Source organism: Felis catus, chromosome F2 (assembly GCF_018350175.1).
Source record: "Felis catus isolate Fca126 chromosome F2, F.catus_Fca126_mat1.0, whole genome shotgun sequence".
Classification (NCBI taxonomy): domain Eukaryota; kingdom Metazoa; phylum Chordata; class Mammalia; order Carnivora; family Felidae; genus Felis; species Felis catus.
In genome coordinates, this window is record NC_058385.1 from 73,605,959 (window position 1) to 73,620,291 (window position 14,333).

The 14,333-nt window shown below is 47.5% G+C and overlaps 1 protein-coding gene across 1 annotated transcript in view; it reads right to left on the minus strand.

Moving 5' to 3' along the window:
* HHLA1 (HERV-H LTR-associating 1) overlaps positions 1–14,333 on the minus strand; it is a 37,587-nt gene that overhangs the window by 6,722 nt on the left and 16,532 nt on the right. Inside the window, exons 10-14 of the mRNA XM_004000121.5 lie at positions 13,372–13,608; positions 10,385–10,624; positions 7,209–7,277; positions 6,803–6,877; positions 1,489–1,645 (exon numbers count right to left, since the gene is read on the minus strand). Coding sequence (XP_004000170.3) covers positions 1,489–1,645; positions 6,803–6,877; positions 7,209–7,277; positions 10,385–10,624; positions 13,372–13,608 — 778 coding nt within the window. The remainder of the gene's footprint in view (positions 1–1,488; positions 1,646–6,802; positions 6,878–7,208; positions 7,278–10,384; positions 10,625–13,371; positions 13,609–14,333) is intronic.

Consider the following 14,333-nt stretch of genomic DNA (forward strand, 5'->3'; position numbering starts at 1 on the left):
ATACGATGAATAGGTTCTGCCTCATGTGTAACTTGGTTCTGTCCCTTACTGTGTTATATATATATTTTTAAATGTTTGTTTTTATTTTTTGAGAGAGAGTGAGAGGGAGAGAGTGCGAGTGGGGGAGGAACAGAGAGAGAGGGAGACCCAGAATCTGAAGCAGGTTCCAGGCTCTGAGCTGTCAGCACAGAGCCCGACGTGGGGCTCGAACTCACCGACTGTGAGATCATGACCTGAGCCAAAGTCGGATGCTTGACTGACTCAGCCAACCAGGCATCCCTACTATGTTATATTTTGATTTGTGTTTATGACCATTGCTTTCTCTCATTTATGAGCCCCTCAGTTTCTGGGTCTATTTCTTTTTCTTTTAAGTTTATTTATTTATTTTGAGAGAGAGGGAGAAGGACAGAGAGAGAGAGTCCCAAGCAGGCTCCGAGCTGTCAGCATGGAGCCTGATGTGGGGTTTGATATGGGACTCAAACTCACGAACCACAAGACCATGACCTGAGCCAAAGTCGGACGCTTAACCAACTGAGCCGCCCAGGCGCCCCTGTGGGTCTGTTTCTGATTCCTCTCTCAATTCCTGTGGATCAGCCTAAGAGATAATTACTAGAGACTCAACTCGTGTTGTTGATTTGAAAAGCTGGTAGAAAAAAGTTCTAGCATGGCTGCAATGCCTCCGTGTTGCTTGCTAACACCCTCGGGTCTATGGACCTTGCTCACCTCCCTCTCTGGGTGGAGGAAACATCCACACCGATTGAGGGATTCAAGACAAGGACACAATGAAAAGAGGCTGCAAACCAACCTGCATGGGGTTCAGAGCCAGTGGGTGATGGAGATTTAAAAAGCTGAAGGGTCATGAGCGGACTCTGAAAGTGACATTAAAGACCAGAGAGATTGGCCCCGGGCCACCGGAGCAGAAGTATTCAGCCACGTTTGTTTGGTTCTGGATTTACAACCAATAAGAAACTCCAGAAGAAAGGGTAGAACATCTGCACTCTCAAGGGTGGGAATCTGCCCACGCCCAGAACTTCTAACGTGAAACCCTGTCTGCCTTCTAAATTTCTTTTTACAGTCTTCACGTTTGGCCAGCAAATGAGTGTCAGGGATTTAGAAAGATCTGGAATGTAGATGGGCATACCCTCTGACTATTCTCTTCTGGCAGATCTCACCAGGCTGAGGCCCCCGGGGACTCCAGGACCCCACGAAGTCCTGTGAGATCATTGCACCAGGTGTGACGGAGCTCGGCTCAGCTCGACTCGACTCACCTCGGCTGCACTCGTGGTCCTGGGGACCCAGAAATGAATGAGGTTCCATGCTGGCTGGCAAGGAAGTGATGGTCTAGTAGAAGACTCACTGGAGAGTCGATTCCTTGACGTACCCCTGTCACCTCTCTCTGCCCGGTCACCTGGTGGCCGGCAGAGCATCCACACGGCATAAGCAGCCTCTAAATACTGACTCTGGAAGGTGGCAACTGGCCCAGGTTACCTCATGGCCTCCATCCTGGGGTCTCTCTTCTGGCTCATGCAGAGGCATTGCTGGAAAAAGCGGCACAGCTCCATCAGGCAAGGGTTGAGCTTCCGGATGGCCAGGGGGAGGGGAGCGGCTGTGACGGCCCCCTCTTCGACCAGCAGCTGAGGACACCCTGGAAGATGCAACCCCAGACCGCTGAAATCAACAAGGTTTGAGCAAAAGCATCTTCTCCCTGTGCTTTAGTAAGTAGAGTCTCCCCGGATCTCAGGTGGCTCTGAGAGGGACAGGTGAGACAGGCTTGCTTCCTCAGTGCCCGGAAGAGCCGCCGTGAGAATGCACGAGACAGGTGGGGAAGGTTTCACTGAGAGCAAATACTGAAAAAGGATCTAGGGGCGCCTGGGTGACTCAGTCGGTTGAGCTTCCGACTTCGGCACAGGTCGTGATCTCACACTCAGTGAGTTTGAGCCCTGCGTCGGGCTCTGGGCTGACAGCTCAGCCCGGAGCCTGCTTCGGATTCTGTGTCTCCCTCTCACTCTGCCCCTCTCCCACTCGTGCTCTGTCTTTCTCTGCCTCTCAAAGATAAAGAAACATAATGGGAAAAAAAAGATCTAAAGCATTAAACAGCAATGGATCAGGTGGAGGCATTTCCAGCGTGAGGGGTAGAGGATATGGTGACTCATATCAGGCAAGGGGATGGTTTGCTGGAAACTTCATAGGGAAGTGGAGAATAATTTGATGGAGCAGTGGGTATGGGGTGCGTGTGTGTGTGCATGCATGTGAGTGCGCGTGAGCGTGTGCAGGCATGGGTATATGTGTTTGGCATGGGTATGTGGGCATGACTGTGTACACGTGCATGGGGTGTACGCTACCAGATGATAACCGGGAGGATTAAATGAGAAAAAGATTTGTACCAAGCATGTTGCAAAGTTCCTGGCGTGGAATAAACACTAGACGGTGGCGATTATTATTGATTTACTAAAAATGTATTGAACATTCCCTGCATGTCGGGCAGAATAGACACAAGAGATACAACACTGAATAAGAAAGGAAAAGAGGCTTCCTCTTACAGAGCTCACCTTCTAGTGATTCGAAGATTATACTAGGATATGGATAATAATCTTCCAACAAAGAATCACTAGCTGCTATCAAGAAAAAGGATCTAGAACCTGGAAATAAGTTCTGGGTATTGTCCAGCAGACTCTGTGGGGATTATCTGGTTATATAAGAGTGTGTGCCTTTGACTGATTTATTGAGTAGGTTTTTACCACTCTGAAGAGGTTAACTGATAGCAATGTAAATGCATTTTATGTGGTAAAGGTGCAATTGATTTTTGTCCAGTAAAAAAAAAAAAAAAGAATTTATTGCTGTAGGATATCAATTAGCAAATTTGTTTCCAAATTTCTAAGATTGATTATAAAGATCCCTGTTCCTCAAACTCTATTGAACAAATCTTAATTCATTAATTAATGGTTGAATAATATTTCTGACATGTGTTCACTTCTTATTTTTGTGAGTCATGTTTTTACCTTTTTGAAAATTAAAATTTAGCAGTTTTATAAATATATATATATATATATATATATATATATATATATATATATTTTTTTTTTAATTCCAGTGTAGTTAACCGTGTTATATTAGTTGCAGGTATACAATATAGTAATTCAACAATTCCATATATTATTCCGTGTTCATCAAGATAAGTGTACTCTTGGGGCACCTGGGTGGCTTGGTCGGTTGGGCGTCCAACTTCAGCTCAGGTCATGATCTCACAGTTCGTGAGTTCGAGCCCCGCAACGGGCTCTGTGCTCACAGCTCAGAGACTGGAGCCTGCTTCGGAGTCTGTGTCTCCCTCTCTCTCTCTGTCCCTCTCCCCCTCACACTCTGTCTGTCTGTCTCTCTCTCTCGAAAATAAATAAATACTAAAAAAGAAGATAAGTGTACTCTTAATCCCCATCACCTATGTATCCCATCCCCGGCCCCCGACTTCCCCTCTGGTAACCATCTGTTTTTTCTCTATAGTTAAGAGTCTGTTTCTTGGTTTCTCTCTCCTTCTCTCTCTTTGTTTTTTTTTCCCTTTGTTTTTTTGTTTTGATTCCTAAATTCCATATATGAGTGAAATCATATGGTATTTGTCTTTCTTTGACTTAATTTCATTTAGCATTACACTCTCTAGCTCATCCGCGTTGTTGCAAAGGGCGAGATTTCATTCTTTTTATGGCTGAGTGCTATTCTATTGTATATGCATACAGCATCTTCTTCATCCATTCATCTATCGGTTGTGTATTTATTAAAGTGGAGAGAGGGCTTATAATGTTCGAGAACGATTTCATTAAAAAGGTAGGAAGGAAATGTATTTTGAATTTTATCCTGAGTCAATTAGAACAGTAAACCCTCCAGGGCATTTGTCAATTTTTGTAAAGAGGCTATGACTTTTTGCTTTAACTTACTGAGCACGTGCTATATATCAGGTACTTTCCTAAGTTCTGTACCTACATTATTTCATTTAATCCTCATGAAAGCATGTAGTGTGGATATGAGAAGTACTATTTTATAGGAGAGGACACTGAGGGTCTGAGTGATTCCGCAGTTTGATCAGTTCTACAGCAGATAGTGACCTTGGCAAGACCTGAGTCTGGAACCTATGCTTGTAACCACCACACTTTAGGGTCTGAACATCCTTAACATTCCTGAGGCTCCACATCCACATCCCCTCTCCCCTTCCCAGCGTCTCCCAGGCTTCTTCATCTCAGGAAATGGCACTTCGCCGCTCAGTCGTTCAAACTTGGGAATAACGTTTGGTGACCTCCTGGTGATCACGCTACCATAATTACAGCCTCTTGATTCTGTCTCTTGAGCACCACTCGAGTCTCCTTAAGCACACAACCAGCTCCTAGCTCCAGCCCCCATCATCTGTGGCTGTGGTTAGTACAAGTCTCCTCACCAGTATCCCTGCTCCTCCCCTCTCCTCTTTAGTCTCCACTCTGCAGCCAGAGAAAACTTTCTGCACCACAAATCTGACCACGTCCCTTCCACTTGTCCGAGGAGAGGTCCACGCTCCTTCCGTGGCCCTGGGGACCTCCCCCTTGCCAGCCTCTGCACCCTCACTCCTCATCATTCTTTCTTGTAGCATCAGAACTCCAGCCACAGGGAATTTCTCAGCCCCTGGGAAACATCGTCCTTTCCTGCCCCAGTGCCTTTGCATAAGCTGTGCCTCTGCGTAGAATGCATATTTAGAGGCAGCCCTGTGCAGATGCCTCTTTCTTTTTTTAATTTTTTAGATTTAATTTAGTTATTCTGAGAGAGAGAGAGAGAGAGAGAGACAGAGAGAGAATCCCAAGCAGGCTCCATACTTAACATATGTAGCCCCATATGGTGCTTGAACTCACGAACCGTGAGACCATGACCTGAGCCGAGATCAAGAGTCCAGATGCTTAACCGACTGAACCACCCAGGCACCCCAGATGCCTCTTTCTTAATCAGTGAAAACTTCTTCAACAATTCCTCCAAATGGAGCTAATCTCTCCTTCTCTGCACGCACACAGCATTTACCGCTTTTTCTCTAAAGAAACTTCTCAATCTCTCCCTCAAACTGTGATTATTTTGTACACATGGAGCATCTTGGGAGAGATAACCTAGAAGGTTGGGATGAGCACAGGCTTTGGAATTAGACAAATCTAGGCTCAAAACAGAGTCACATTTTATCTGTAGTGATCACCGAAATTGCCTCATGAAGATAACACTACCTACCTTGCGGAATTATTGCAAAAAGAAAAAGTAAAAATAGGCTTAGCACGGTGCCTGGGAAACAGTGGGAGCTCAGTAAACATTCATTGAATGGATGAGTGAGTAAATCTCAAAAGACCCTGCGGCATGATTTGTGTGTGTGTGTGTGTGTGTGAATGGAAACAATCATTTATTGGAAGTCGTCAAACCCCTTTATTTTATACTTATATTGCTTATCAGATGGATGGTTGGAGAGAAGGATAGAAACACAGAGATAGATGGATAGATGATATACAGAGCTATGTACGTATAGATACAGAAAAAGATATACATACAGAAAGTTTTAAATACAGTTAACTTGTTTGCTGAAACTCAGGCTGACAACTGCCCTTATCTGCTCCAATAATGTGTTTCTTTAGAACCTCTGGGGGAAGATGGCTATAATTTGGGCCGGCAGTATAATCATGGCTTTGTGTCTGAAAGGCCCATTCACCGCAGGTTGGGCGGGGGTTGGAGGCAGATCTCTGCTGTATGAAAAAAAGAGGCTGTGTCGTCCCCAGGAATTTAATAATGCTCTACTGACATATGACTGGAGAGTCCAGGAACATTCAGAAAACTAGTATAGAAAGGCGTCCAGGAGTAGGAGGGGCCTGAGGATTCAAAGCCGCTTTGAAGGACTCACTTTGTATCAATTTCTGTCATAGACTCGCTTTGTATCAATTTCTGTCGTACAGAACAGAAAGGAAGGGAGTGAGGCATCCCAAAGTGGAAAGATGCAACGCATCCCCAGACACCGAAGCCCCGGGCCTCTGTGAGGGATCTCGAAAACCCAGCCATTAAGCCCTGGACATAAGCCTCCTCGAGAATTCCATAAAAATGAGGTGTCAGAGGGGCGCCTGGGTGGCACAGTCGGTTAAGCGTCTGAATTCGGCTCAGGTCATGATCTCACGGTTCGTGGGTTCGAGCCCCGCATCGGGCTCTGTGCTGACGGCTCGGAGCCTGGAACCTGCTTCGGATTCTGTGTCTCCCTCTCTTTCTGCCCCTCCCCCACTCACGTTCTGTCTCTCTCTCTCTCTCTCTGTCTCAAAACTAAAAAAAAAAAAATAAACAAAAAAAAAATAATAACAAAATAAAATGGAACACAAGTAAATTGCACCTGGGGAATGGAGGTTGAGTTTGGGAGTCATCCTTTACCCCTTACCCCTTCTGCTGCCCCCGTGGACATCAGGCTCAGTAAAGGAACAGCCTCTGTTTGGCTAAGCGCACAGCCCCTAGCTCAATAGGCGTTCACTCGATACAAGTTGATTGGATGAAGTTATGCGGAACTCTGTCGTTCCAAATCTCTTCCCCACACATTATCTTACTCAATCCAAAACCCGGGAGGGATAAAGACAGTTTTAGCGCCTGCAATAATTGTTATTATTCCTACTTCACAGTCGAGGGAGCTGAATTCCTGAAGCTGAGCGCAGGAGACCCCCTCTGCAGTAAATGGCAGAGCTCGGATTGAATCCCAGCGGCCCGAACCTAAATTTATCAAACAGGCACGACACAACCTCGTTCCAAACAAACAAAAGCCACAGAGCGGCGGGCTGCTGGTACGTACTAGAAACCTGGTGGGGTCCCGGGGCCAGGGCTGGTTCCTCTCCAGGGGCAAATGGCCAGGCCAACGGGGCGTCACCTGCAGGGGGTGAGAATGGCCTCGCAAAAGTCAGCGTGAACTGGCCTTGGGTTATACACACAACCGAAGAATCATAGCACCTTCAGGATGAAAAGTGCTTGAAAGTTCTCTAGGGAAACTGTGGCCTAGAACGAGGGAGTGCTTTACGCAAACCACAGGACCATTTCATAAGACAGCAAGACTTATAAACCAGTTCTCCTGCCCCTTTTCCCGGGAGAGCCAGTAAAGTACAGTGACCAGGTCAGTCAGCCTGCAGGCGATCCTGTCCTCTTGAGCCTCTGCCCCAAAGCCACACGGTGTTGGGTTTCTCTTCCCGGATGCACGGTCTTACCTGTTTGTGGGTATCTAGGGGCTGGTGCCTTGGTTGGATTCGGGGTCTGTGTGCCAAGGGTGAAGGTTCCTGGGAGGAAATGAGAGAGGGGTAAGCTTGTGGTTTTTGTTTTGGGAATTTTTCAAAAGTTTATTTATTCTGAGAGAGACAGAGAGAGAAGGAGGGGGCAGAAAGAGACAGAATCCCAAGCAGGCTCCGTGTTGTCAGTGCAGAGCCCCATGCTGGGCTCGAACCCATGAAGCATGAGATCATGACCTGAGCCGAGATGAAGAGCTGGACGCTTAACTGACCCACCCAGGCGCCCCGAGCCTGTGTTTGTTCTCGGGGTGCCCGATGGGGGGAAGAGGCCCTATGCCACAGGTCCTGCCCTAGTCGTCCAGCGGCGGTTAAGCCAGGTACCTGGCAGGGCAGTAAGGATGCAGACCGGAGGAGGAGATAGAACTTGCAACGGCGGCACTCCCAGGGTAGAGGAGGAAACGGGCAGTGGATGCCATGGGGAAGCCGCCGATCCTGGCACGAAATGAAGACGTGGATGGGACGGCAGTGGCGTGGCACGGGCAGCGTCCAAGCACCGCTGCTCCTGGGCGAAGCGAACGTGCTTTTCGCTCCTCTGCGTCCGGGCACAGGCTCAGTGCACGCTCAGCGCATCTTCACCCTCAAGCATGGGCTCATCTCAACAGTTGTCTTGATCATGCTCATAAAGTCGTGTTGAAGGGCCACCGCGGGGCATGATCCTTGCGGTCAAGATCCTGGCCCCCGGCCAACCTGATAACACAGCCTCCTGGCAGGGGGTGAGGGAGGGGGAGATTGGTCAGGGGTGAGGCTGACCCACACCTGAGCAGCGAATGGGGGGCTGGGGACGGGTGACATCTTCTCTGAGACCCAAGAAGTACAGTGGTTAGCGAGCAGATCGGGTCCATGGGCAGTCTTGCCATTTTCTCCAAGCGGGCCAACAGCTTTTTTGGATTCCTCTTCAATTACGGGGCTCCGACTCATCAGCTAAGCCCCTGAACCCGGAAGGTGTCAATTGATGCTTGCTACCGGGGCGTGTTTCTGTGCGGTTCTAGAAACCGAGCGGCTCTCGGCGCAACCCCAGCACAGAGTTCACTAGTCTGTGATCGCTGGTTACAGTTGAACGAAAGGACCGCAGACTCGCAGGCGATCAGAGACGAAAGGGACCCAGGGCGAGAGCAGAGGCATGCTCCGCTCTGGCGGTGTCCCGTTTGCCACTGCCCTTGGGGAAGCGCGTCTCCGGGGGCTGTGGCCATGCTGCGCTGTGGGTGCCGTGGGACCAGTTAGTAGGAGCTGCCGTTGACTGGGTGGTGCCAGGGTGCTGTGTGCTGAGATCAACACCTCACCCGGGCCACCCGATCCAATCCTCACAGCCACTCTGAAAGCACGTATCGCCTCCCCCGTTTTGAAGATGAAAAACCCAGGCCTCAGAGAGATCAAGAGAGCCGCCTAAGGACAGACAGCAGCAACCGTGGAATCAGGGTCCCAGCCCGGCTGTGTCTGAAAGACCAGAGCGCATGGCCTCGGGCCGTGCTGGATGCTGGCATCCAGGTAGCCCAAACCAAAGGCGTTAGCTTTTCTTCAACGTTTTTTTTTTTTTTTTTTTTTTTTTTATTTATTTTTGGGACAGAGAGAGACAGAGCATGAACGGGGGAGGGGCAGAGAGAGAGGGAGACACAGAATCGGAAACAGGCTCCAGGCTCTGAGCCATCAGCCCAGAGCCCGACGCGGGGCTCGAACTCAGGGACCGCGAGATCGTGACCTGGCTGAAGTCGGACGCTTAACCGACTGCGCCACCCAGGCGCCCCCAAAGGCGTTAGCTTTTAGTTTCCCTGTGCAATCATGTGAGGCGCTACTCCGATTACAGCTATCAAAATTGCGTTTCCGCGTCTGTTTGCGCAATTGCGATTTCGAGCCTCAAGTCGAGACTTGGCACTTAGGCCCTTCCTTACGAAATGTAGGTAGTTTGACACACTTTTCCTGAGTGCCTGCTGTGTTTCCTGAGAACTAGAGATTAAAGACTCAGGCCTTTGAGGAGAGCGTGGCCCAGAGGGAGGAAGGGCCAGTTAATGGACACTAAATACCAACGATGACTGTTACGACGTAGGGACTCTGGTGAGCGTGGATGGAGGGCCTTGGGCTGCAGGTTCCAGAGGATGTGATTTCAAAAACAAATACAATAAAACTTATGCATTTGGTTAGAGGAGTAGAAAATATAGAAAATTCATGTCAGTGGAGTGAAAAAAAAATTAAAATCATAGCTACTTCCCGGTTATAGTCAAGGTTAATATGTGGTGAAGTTTTTTCAGTCTTATTTTGTTCTATGTTCTATTTTCTGTGTATATTTATTACACACCCATAAAAACAAATACACGTAGAAATATAGAGTTGGGATCACATTTGACAATTTTTCTCTTGCTTTTGTTAGAACTCAGGCTTTCCTGATAGTAAAAATGATTATGTATTAATGTATATACAATTATATTTGTGTACATAATTAATGAACATGCTACGTTACATTGCATATACAGCTTGTATATGTAATTAATGTAATAACATTAATACATAATAGTACTCCACCAAAAAGGCAGTTGCATTCTCTGGAGTGAACAATGTTGACTTTTACTGGTCACATGTTTCATGGACAGTGAAACCCAAGGAAAAGAAGACATTGGCATGTGGGCACATAAAAGAGAGACGATGTGGGAGATTCCTGCAAAGAAGGAGTTTTCATTGATTCATTCATTCGCTCACTCATCCAAGATGGGAAGAAAAGGGTTGGGGTAAAGAGAAGGAAGAGAGAGTCCACCTTACGATTATTAATTATGGTGCTAACTTACAGTTTATTACTTTTCTGTGCGTGCATTACATTTTAAAAATTTAGAGAATGTGGGGCGCCTGGGTGGCTCAGTCGGTGGAGCGTCCGACTTCGGCTCAGGTCGTGATCTCACCGTTCACGAGTTCGCGCCCCACATCGGGCTCTGTGCTGACAGCTCGGGGCCTGGAGCCTTGCTTCCGATTCTGTGTCTCCCTCTGTCTCTGTCCCTCCCCCTCTCATACTCTCTCTCTCTCAAAAATAAACATAAGAAAATATAAAACAAATAAAAATTTAGAAAATGTTTTAAAAATGGACAATGCTAACTTCAGTGAACATCCTCTCTTACCTGAGGCTGGGCTGGCCTGGGATGAGCTGCCCTGTGTGGACGCTGCCCCAGCAGGTGGCCCAGAAAGGCTCCACGTGGTCATTGCCTCTGCAGGAGATGTGGGTGTGGAGGACGATGTTTCCCAGGGAGGCCCTCCGGGTGCTTTCTCACCCATGGTCTGAGCCCAGGGCACAGGTAGGTTGGAAGTCCATGCCTGACTGCTGGTTGTCACCCATGGAGTCCGGGTCACCCTCCTGGTAGCTGCACATGGGGCAGTAACAGAAGACTTTTAATTCTTGACCATTTTGATTCAGATATAAAATTACCAAAACGTTGAAATGTTACCAAATGTAATGTGCATGCATAATACAGATGACCCAGGGACTTACGCTCTACCCTGACCTGGGATAAATGGACCACGGTAAGCTTTATTTTCCTAATTACCAACAAGAAAGACACGTCCAGGGACACCTGGCTGGCTCAGTCAGTAGAGCATGTGACTCGATCTCAGGGCTGTGAGTTCGAGCCCCACATTGGATGTAGAGATTGCTTAAAAATAAAATCTTGGGGCACCTGGGTGGCTCAGTCGGTTGAGCATCTGACTTCACCTCACGTCATGATGTTGTAGTTTGTGGGTTCGAGCCCCGCGTCGGGCTCTGGGCTGACAGCTCAGAGCCTGGAGCCTGCTTCAGATTCTGTGTCTCCCTCTCTGCCCTTCCCCTGCTCATACTCTGTCTCGCTCTGCCTCAAAAATAAACATAAAAAAAATCTTTAAAAAAACGAGAAAGAAACCTGCAAATCCCTTGGACGTCCGGACAATCAGCTAAAGTGTGTGTTCGGGGGACAGTGGGTTCCCTCAAAGTTAAGAGCACGTTTCTCATCTCACGATCTAGAGGAAAGGTTAAGGGGTTTGAGGTAAGGAGACCTGGTGGGGAAATTCTGTTCCTGCCTCCCCCATGTTGTGAAATGTGGGACGACTTCACGTTGTTTTTTGGTGTTATCATCAAAATGGAGATGATGATAATGCTACTGATAACAATGCAATATCACGGCATTTGAGGAAGACCAATCTTCTCTTCTCTTCTCTCTCTTCTCTTGGTGGCCTTTTAAACAATTGCTGGGGGTTCTCTCTTGCTCATTTCCATGATAGGAATTAAAATAACTTTTTTTCAAGTTTTTAAAAATAACCCGTTGGGCGCCTGGGTGGCTCAGTTGGTTAAGCAGCTGACACGTGGTTTTGGCTCAGGTCATGATCTCACGGTTCGTGGGTTCTAGCCTTACATCTGGCTCCCTGCTGACAGCATGGAGCCTGCTTGGGAGTCTCTGTCTCTCCCTCTTTCTCTGCCCCTCCCCTGCTCTCTCTCTCTCTCCCTCTCTCTCTCAAAATAAATAAACTTAAAAAACAAAACAAAAAACTCACCCCCTTGGAAAACTTTAACTCTATAAGTTAAGTTGGGAATAAATGCCATCTTGAAAATATTCAGATTTCTTGGGGCGCCTGGTGGCTCAGTGGGTTAAACATCCAACTTCGGCTCAGGTCATGATCTCAAGGTTCGTGAGTTTGAGCCCCATGTTGTGCTGACAGCTCAGAGCCTGGAGCCTGCTTTGGATTCTGTCTCCCTCTCTCTCTGCCCCTCCCCCGTTCACACTCTGCCTCTCTCCCTCTCCCTGTCTCTCTCTTTCTCAAAAATAAATGCACCTTTAAAAAATTACAAATTTTTAAAAAAATATTTAGATTTCTCATCCAGAACATGGTATATCACTTCCTTTATTTCACTCGATCTTAGCCAAAAGGCCGAGAAATGATATCACATCATTTATTTAAATATGCATGTATTTCTCCAATTAAAGTTTTATAGTTTTTTCTTGTATAAAACCCAGCACTTTTCCTGCTAGGCTTGTAGCTAAGTATTTTATGATTTTTCTTGCCACTAGCCATCACATCATTTTTAAAAACTATTATTCTGGGAAACTTTCTAATTATGGGTAATTGTCAAGATACTGGCTATGGTACTAATGACTTTCTGGTCGGTGAAGTTGATTGCTTTTCCTCATTGTTGTTTTCCTGCTTGCCTGACTCCCATCAGTTCTCACCTCCTCCCAGAAGCCCCTTCACTGGGCTCTCCAGGACAATAGCTCTTTGTAGGCTAGATGTAACTCTCAGTTCACATGCCTGTGTCTCCCTCCCTGGTTGTGGCTCAAGTACGAAATGAAACATTGATAGAGTTGCGTTTTCAACAGCCAGTCTGGAGTCTGGTAGTAAATACACGTCTTGACGAGTGGGTGGGTGAATGAATGAATGAATGAATGAATCCTATGACTCCGGTCCCTTGTCGGAACTCACTGAGGCACTATTGGCTTTTAACGAAAGAGTTATCTCAGTTGTATCTTATTTCCAAATAGCACGAGCACGGCTTTTCATCTTCAGCGACACCAGTGATGGTGTCCACAGAGGTGGTGGGGAAGGAGGAACCCCCGACACGCCGTCTGTGGCCGATTTCCATGCTGGCATCATGTCCTTAACATATTCTTGGCATCATTATCCAGCCCCTTTTAAATCAGCCTAACGCTGCCGTAAAAGTCCACCATTTAGTGCTCATTTCAGGAGAGATATTGCTAAGTGCTTTGCCAAAATAAAAATACCTTATCCTTCAATGTACTTCACTTGTGTCAGATATTCTTACTGATATGCTTATTGGGGGATGCTGGGTGAGAGGGATCAGGGAGACTTCTGTACTATTTTTGCAACGTCTTGTGAGTCTTAAACTATTTCAGAATAAAAGCCATACACGTGAGGGTTAGCAGGACGTTATGCCAATGATATTTGCCGCTTTGGCTTCTCTGTACGGAATCCACACTGGCTCATGTCGCTCTCTTATTTAAGGGATGTTGAAAAAGAAAGAGGTCTCTGGAGAAGGGAGAAAGGAAGGACTATTTATTTATGTGAGCTTAGGGGGACTAGGAGGGAGAAACAGGACAGGAGGGGAAAGGGAGAGAAGGCTTCTTACCCAAGGCTGGGGTTGAGGAGGCGCTGCCCCGCGTGGCCGCGGTCCTGGAGTGAAGCTCAGGAAGGCTTCCTGGGTTCTGGGTCTGCTCTCCCTTTGCAAGAGGAGTTGTCTCTGTCCAGGGAACAGTTCTCAGAGAGGACGCTCTGGTGCTCTGGGCTCCGTGTGGGGGGCTTGTCCTTGGTAGTGTTTGCTGGCTTGTGGGTATGGGCATTGAAGTCACAAACGAGCCCTTGGTAGCTGTACATGAAGGGAGATTGATAGTCAAGGGAAGCTTTCATATGGTTGACACTTTGGACACAGAACCATCAAGCCCCTGAAAGGTCATTGGACAACAAATGTACTGAATGCCGAGCTTCGAACCTTACTTGGAACAGTACCCTATATCACCAAAGAGGAGGGTTTCTTTTTGAATGGCAAAGTAAGCTAAAATATCAATTTCCAAAAACACTGTGTGAGGAAGCACTGTGAACAGAATCAGATGGTGCCAGGAGGAAGCTTCTTGAAAGACAGGCTCTCACAGAGATGGCAGGAAGGCTCAATTCAGGGGGAAATCTACCGGCCTCCTTGGGTGCTCCGTGGAGAAATGGAGGATGGGGCTCGAGTGTTAATTTTACCTTCTCTCTCCAGTTGGGAAGACTTGAGTGGTGGGGACGGCACGTTAGGATGACAGGTCCCCACTGGCCCATCGGGTCCCTTCTGGGTGGACGAAGGCCGACCTGCTCACTGGTGAGATTTCAGCCCCTGCTTGCCCCTTTGGCGGGTCATTGTGTACAGAACATCCTGTGCAATGGTTAAGATGTGGCCCTGCAGCCTTATTTCTTCTCTCCTGCCTTACTTCTGGGCTCAGTAATACCCACATGCACCAGAGGCCCGGTCCTTGTTTCCAGATGAATTGGACTCATGGACTCATGGACTCATGGACTCCCAATCAAACTGTCACTCAGCCAGGTGACTGACTGGCT